Source organism: Tupaia chinensis, unplaced genomic scaffold, assembly GCF_000334495.1.
Source record: "Tupaia chinensis unplaced genomic scaffold, TupChi_1.0 Scaffold000001_1, whole genome shotgun sequence".
NCBI lineage: Eukaryota > Metazoa > Chordata > Mammalia > Scandentia > Tupaiidae > Tupaia > Tupaia belangeri.
Genome location: NW_006159427.1, coordinates 4,995,877 through 5,003,280, shown reverse-complemented (window position 1 = coordinate 5,003,280; position 7,404 = coordinate 4,995,877). Strand labels below are relative to the sequence as shown.

At 40.3% G+C, this 7,404-nt stretch overlaps 1 protein-coding gene across 12 annotated transcripts in view; it reads right to left on the bottom strand.

Annotated features, from left to right (window-relative positions):
- The window catches only part of ACBD5 (acyl-CoA binding domain containing 5), a 66,572-nt gene that overhangs the window by 58,148 nt on the left and 1,020 nt on the right, over positions 1 to 7,404 (bottom strand). For 5 of the 12 annotated variants that reach the window (XM_006139740.3, XM_006139742.3, XM_027768414.1 and 2 more), the window contains exon 2: positions 6,913 to 7,078. In XM_006139740.3, coding sequence (XP_006139802.2) covers positions 6,913 to 6,988 — 76 coding nt within the window. In that variant the 5' untranslated portion in view covers positions 6,989 to 7,078. Of the gene's footprint in view, positions 1 to 6,912; positions 7,079 to 7,265; positions 7,399 to 7,404 lie in introns of those variants that run through there. The other 7 variants (XM_006139743.3, XM_027769249.1, XM_006139744.3 and 4 more) reach the window with 3 other exon arrangements.

The following is a 7,404-nucleotide window of genomic DNA, read 5'->3' as shown; positions in this document are numbered from 1 at the left end:
AATGGTGTAAAGTCAAGTAATAAAAAAAAAAAAGCAAAAAAAAATAAAAGCAGACTTTATAAATAAATGAGATAAAATCTGAAAAATAAATAAATAAATAAATAAAGTAGGATATTCATAGTGACAAAGCTAACAGAGATGCCAGAGAAAAGAGACAATGAACTCCAGAAGATACAGGAGAAAAGAGACGAGTTCCAAGAGGTGAGGAAGCTCTTCCATGATCTGAAAGAGGAAATATAGACATAAAAAAGAATAAAATAGAACTGTAAGAGATGAAGGTTGTAATACAGGAAATCAAAACCTCCTTTAAAAGTATTAAAAGCAAATTAGATCATGCAGAAGATCGAATCTCAGATGTAGAAGATAGAACCTCTGACCTAGAAAATTTCACCAAAAAGACTGAGAAAATAACCCTCCAAAAATGAGAATAATATATGAGTAATACTAGATACCATTAGACACCCAAACATCCGGATAATCAGTATCCCAGAAGATGAAGATGCTAATCAGGGCACTGTTAATCTATTTCATGAAATCCTGGAAGAAAACTATCCAAACCTAGAGAGGTATTCAAATATCCAGACCCAAGATATACAAAGGACCCCACATAGAATCAACTGAAGAAGATCTTCTCAAAGGCACATCATAGCCAGATTGACCAAAACCACAGATAGAGATAAGACATTAAAATTAGCAAGAGAAAAACATCAAGTTACTTTCAAAGTATATCCCATAAGACTAACATAGGAACTCTCGTCAGAAACAATACAAGCAAGGAAAGAATGGGAAAATATATTTAAAGTGTTAAGTGAAAAACAATTTCAACCAAAAATACTATATCCGGCAAAATATCCTTCATATGGGAAGAAAAGATAAAAACATTTTCAGAAAAACAAAACCTGAAGGAATTTAACCAACATTGTTCCAGCTCTTCAAAGTTCTAAAGGGAATACTACACCAGGAAAACTAAAGACAGACAAATAAGAGAACAAAAAATGAGAAAGAGAAAGGCCAACTAACTTTATGGCAGAGACAAGTTCTGAAATAGCAATAATAATGCTGCATGTTAACAGAAAGATTAGATCACAGTAATACTGGAAATTCAACAAAAGAGATTACATGAGACTGAATGGGTGAAATAGAATTCTATAACTTTTTTCTAAAACATTAGTGATTTTCTTCTATGCTTTATCTTCCAGACTTAAGGATTTTTGTTTTCTTTCGAGTTTTTGGGTTTGGCAATTTGTTAAGGAATTTTTTTAATTGAAACAAACTTTTCTCCCTTCCTGACCCCTTTGCTATTGGAAAATATTTGTGAGCATTCTTCTTTTGTGGCAGAATGGTTATTTGAGTAAGTTCCATAATTCAATAGTATCTGTTGCCTTACATCAAAAATTAAATTCTTATGGGGCTTTGTGCAAATAACAGACCAAACTGAGATTAATCTACTTTTTTGGGGAGAGGAATAAGTTAGTTTATACCTCTCTTTAGTAAAAGGAATGGGGGACCAGCAGTTAGCATAATGGCTATGTCACTGGACTCCCACGTAGTCGACCACAGTTCACGTCCTGGACCTGGTGGCTTAAAACTCACGCTGGGCGCGTGTGCGTGCGTGCCCAAGATCCCGAAAGGAAAATGGAGGATAAGGGATTGTGGCGTGGCCATCCCCCCTGGGGGTTGATTTCTCGCTTTCTGTTCTCTGTCTCTCTCTGTCTGTCTGGCAAGCACATGCGCCCTATAGCGAAAAATCTCTCCAAGAAGAAAAAGAAATTACAGTGCATTTGTCACTAGATTCTAGCTTTATCCATACTTTAAGATCTCTTGTGAATAAAATGAGAAAAAAAAAGTTTAGGATAAAAGGAAGAGAGGGGAATGAAAAAACAGGTAAAGGTATGCTTAACTGACAAAAAACTGAGAAGCTAGTTGCTAATGATAATGTATATAGTAATATTCTTGCCTTGATTGACATGCATGATTTTTGTATTGGAAAAAGAAATGTATACTGTAAACACATGATAAAATGTAAATTTAAATAAATAAATAAATAGAAACAGGAAAAAAAAAAAAGAAAGAAAAAGAGAGAGAATTGGAGGAAAAAGAACTGTGGTGTGACTAGGCCTCATTAGGGGTTCCTTGCACCCTCTCTCTCTTTTTCTCATGCCTATGCACACACCTTCTGGCATTTGAAAAATAAGTCTGTAGAGTACATAATAAACAGATTACATGTAACAATCATAAGCCAGCAGTTTGTAAAAGCTGTGGACATTACAACATAGACAAGCTGAGAGCTAGTGTTTCAGGTTTGGCTAAGAATGTATAATTAATTCCCAAATCACAGTAACAATTACCTAAGTGATGCATGCTCATTTAGGAGTATCTGTTAGATAGTGTTTCAATGATACTGTCCTTCTTTATATAGCAGAAGAAAAAAGTGGAGAAACCACACTTAAGAAATGGATACCTATTGGGACCAGCAGTTAGCATAATGGCTATGTCGCTGGACTCCCATGTAGTCGACCGCAGTTCGAGTCCCGGACCCGGTGGCTTAAACTCATGCTGGGTGCGTGTGCGTGCATGCCCAGGATCCCGAGAGGAGAATGGAGGAGAGGGGATTGCGGTGTGGCCATCCCCCCAGGGGGTGATTTCTCACTTTCTGTCTGTCTCGCTCTCTCTGTCTGGTGATCGCACGCGCCCTATAGCAAAAACCTCAACAAAAACAGAAAACAAAAAAAGAAAAAAATGGTTACCTATTTAGCCCAGCCTTGGTGGTGATGGTGCACTGGTAGCCACCACCACATGGGAGGGCCACATTCAGTTCTGGCCAACATGAGCATGCTGGGCACAGCTGTCCACACCAGCAACCCCAGCTAATTGGGAAGCTGGGCAGGAGTATCTTGACAAAGTGAGGCCCTGTCAAAAATGTCTCTCTCCTTTCACCTCTCTCATGCCCTCCCCCAACCCCATTAAGGGGGAAAAAAGTTACTTTTAATTAATTAATTAATTTTTCATTGTTGCTGTAGGGTACACTTGCTTGCCTGGGAGAGACGGAGAAAGTGTGGGAAAGTTAGAAAGCACCACCCAGGGGGGTTGGTCATGCTCTAATCCCTTCTCCATTCTCCTCTCAGGATTTTGGGCAATCTCTTACATTCTCCTCTTGAGATTTTGGGCATGCATGCACACGTGCCAGCGTGTTTTAAAGCCGCTGGGACTTAAACCATCTCACTGGCTAGCCCCAGAGTTACCTATTTAAATAACACAGATCTAAATTTAAAACATCTAAAGTTTCATCTTGGGGTAGCCAAGTGGCATGGAAGTTAAGGCAGCTGGGTCCCACATGACTGACTTCATGGTTCAAGTCTTGGACCCAGTAGCTTGAAAATTATGCCGCATGTATGCATGTATATCCAAAATCTTAAGAGAATAGACGAGAAGGGATTAAGGCATGGCCATCTCCCTGAGGGGTACTTTCTCACTTTGTCTCTCCCAGGCAAGTGCAAGAGCCCAAATGCAAATTTAAAAGAAAAAAATTTCATTTCATGTATTTTCAGTAAGCAAATACAAAATTTAAAAGTGTATTGGCTTAGGGAGCCAGCAGGTGGCATGATGGTTACTGCACTAGATTCTCACATGGCAGACTCTGGCTCAAGTCCTGGATTTGGCAGCTTGACTATCACACCAGGCACATGTACGTGCATATCCAATAACCCAGGAGGAGAAGGGATAGGGACTACAGTGTGGCCACCCCCAATTGGAGGTTATTTGTCACTTTCCTTCTCTGTCTTTCTCTGTTTTCCTCCAGCAAGCACATGTGTCCTATGGCAAAAAAAAACTAAAAAAATAAATAAATAAAGTTTATTGGTTGGCTTAGGTAATAAATTTATTATAACAAATTAAAATAAAAACTGAGAATATTTATTTAGTGTACCCTATGTGTAAGGCACTAGATAAAGATTATGTGTCCACAAGGTTTATTTGATAGATCTATTTGAAATGACTTAAGAGGGGGCCAGCAGGTAGCATAATGGTTACAGCACTGGACTTTTACATGGCAGACCATAGTTCAGTTCCCAGACTTGGTGGCTTGAAAATCATGCCAGTCACATATGCATGCATGCCCAAAATCCCAGGAGGAGAACGGAGGAGAAGGGATTGGGGTGTAGCCATCTCCCCTGGGGGATGATTTCTCACTTTCCCTCTCATGTCTCTCTGTCTCTCTCTGGCAAACACATGCACCCTATGGTAAAACCTTAAAAAAAAAAAAAAATAGGGAGCCAACAGGTTGTGTGGTGGTTAGGGGCACTGGACTCTCACATGGCCAACCACAGTTCAAGTCCTGGACCTAGTGGCTTGCTTTCTCACTTTCCTCTCTCTCACTCTTTTGCTCTGTCCCTCTCTGGGTCAAATGAAAGAAGAAAGGAAAGGGAAGGGAAGAAAGAAGAGAAAGAGAAAGAGAAAGAGAAAGAGAAAGAGAAAGAGAGAGAAAGAAAGAAAGAAAAAAAGCTAAATAAAATAATTTTTAAAAAAGATATATTACCTAAGAGTCTAAAGGGCAAAATCATAACAAACACAGATGCCATATAATTCATTATTACCTTAGGCCTTCAATAAAGATTAAGCAACAACGAACAAAAAACTACAAGATCTTATTCTTTACAAAATTGTTTAGAACAGATCAATCAACTCAAACATAATTCCATTAGAACAAACTTCTGCTTCAAATATTAGCAATTTAGATTCAGGGGATAACAGTATACTGGACGTTATCCAACACGGTGCCATTTGGCAGGGTATCGTAATTTTGCAATAACGAGTTAAACAGTGTTATATAAACACACACTTTGGGGGGGGGCGTTTTGCAATAGGGCGCGAGAGACAGAGTGAAACAGAGTGAGAAAGTTAAGAAATCACCCCTCAGGGGAGATGGCCATGCCACATCTTTCTCCTCCATTCTCCTCTTAGGATTTTGAGCATGCACACACACGTGCCTAGTGTGATTTTCAACCCTCTGGGCCTGGGATTTGCACCATGTTTGGCCATGTAGGAATCTGGCACCTTAGCTGCCAAACCACCCACTGCCCCCCACACTATTTTAATTTACATGGATTTCTTAATAAGAGGCAAAATATAATGTCAAAAAAGGAAGTAGACTAAAGATGTTAAGTCTAGCTTTACCGATTTTCAAAACACTACAAAACGAATTTAGTAGAGAATACAACTTACCTAAAACTTAGAACATGCCTTTTTATAAACCCTCTTAATTGAGCAGTCAAAAAATCAATACTATGCCAGTAAGTGGTATGGAGATTAAGACAGCTAGATCCCACATAACCTACTGTGTGTTTAGAGTTCTACATCTTGCTGCTTGAAAATCATGCCAGGAATGTGTGTGAGTGTACCCAAAATTCTGAAAGAATGGAGAAAGAATTGAGGTGTGGCCACGACCCCGAGGGAGATTTCTCACTTTTCCTCTCTCTGTCTCTCTTTATCTCTCTGGCAAGTGAACACATCTTATAGCAAACAAACAAAATCAATACCTAGTAAGTTCCTTTATTAGTTCTTTACATTTTGCTTATTCTTCTTTATCTCTCAATTCCCCACAGGTCTTTCTCCAATAAAATGATTGAAATTATGAAAGGAACATTTTTTGTACATATTTGCTTTTAAATATTTATGAATCTGCACTTATACTTACATGAATTGTGTTGAATATTTATTTTTTAGCCAAATGATAATTAAGGAAAGCAGAGAACATGATGTTACATACAATAGTAAGGCACCAGCAGGTGGCATAGTGCTTAAGGTGCTGGACACCCACATGGCTAACTGTGGTTTGAGTCCCGGACCTGGTGGCTGGCTTTCTCACTTTCCCTTTCTCTCTCTGGTCAAATAACAAATAGTAATAATGGGGACCAGCAGATAGTGAATGGTTACTATCACTGGACTCCCATAGTCGACTGCAGTTTGAGTCCTGCACCTGGCGGCTTAAAACTCACATCAGGCGCGTGTGCATGCGTGCCCAAGAGGAGAACGGAAGAGAAGGGATTGTGGTGTGGCCATCGCCCCAGGGGGTGATAGCTCTTTTTCTGTCTATTTGTTTCTCTGGCAAGCACACAGGCCCTATTGCAAAAATCTCTCTAAAAAATAAAATAAATAAAAATTTTAAAAATAGTATAAATAAAAAATTAAATAATTATTTAATTTTTAAAAAAGATCAATAACTTCCAGACATTGGTTAAAGACATAAATTTACATAGTCAAAAAAGCTCTCCAATCTGGGAACAAGATAAATGTGAAGAAAACCACACATAGGCACATCATAGTCAGACTGCTGAACACCAAAGATTAAAAGAAAAATCTTAAAAGCAGCCAGAGAAATGATACATTAAATACAAGAAAGCAACTTGAATGCCTTTCTCCCAAGCTGAAAAGAAGGTGCAATATGAGTATACAAAAGAAAACACTAATACAGCGGAATAACAACCCAAAAAGTATATATATTTATCTATTAAAGCTTTAAAACTTGTTTTACGAATGCATATAGTTCTTTATTTTCTCTCCCTTCATATCGGAAGTTTTCAAAAGGCTGAAACTGTAGACATTAGGAGTACGTTGCTCCAGGCATCATCTCTGATTTTCTTTCGTAACACACACAAATCCCATCACAACGCCAAGATTTTTGTTGCCAACAATATAAACTAATACCTGAGAAATATCAACACACGTCTCTAGTTTGAAAGATCAGCAGGTATTTAATTCACATTCAATACTCCCCCTTCAATTACATTCTCTGTAAGTGCCGATTTAAAAAGTAGGCTAAATAAGCAAGATTACAACAAAAAGGTTAGAGGTGAGGTTTAGAAACTGAGGCCTCAGGCCTCGGCAGAGACTTCAGCGGGGGCCTAACGCACATACCATTTTTCGGCAAACTCTGGATCACCTTCACCGCCGCCTCAAACCTGGTTTCATGCACGGATCTCGTGTCCGCCATCTCCAGCCGCCAGCGCCGGCCCCGGTCCCAAGGTCTGTCGGCGGGAATCAGGCAGCAGCAGCACCAGCTTTCCCAGGAGCCTGCATGAAACTGGAACATGGAGCGCAGCCGCGTATCAACATGCCCCAAAGGGAGGAGGCCAGGAGCGCAGCTGATCAGCTCCCCTTTGCCTTGCCCTATCCAGGCCACCCAGACCGAGGAGGCCTGGCTCCTTCCTCCTCCCCGGGGCGTGACTAAGGCCGACAGCCCGGCCCGCTACGACAGAAAAACAACTCACCGACAGGAAGAGCATCTCTAGCAGAGGGCAGAGGGGATCTGGCCACCGGTGGTCGCAGAGCCGCTCTCCCACCCGGAGGACCACGGCGGAGCAGCCACACCCCCCATTCCGGCGGGGGCAGTCTGTCCGTCCGCGGCCT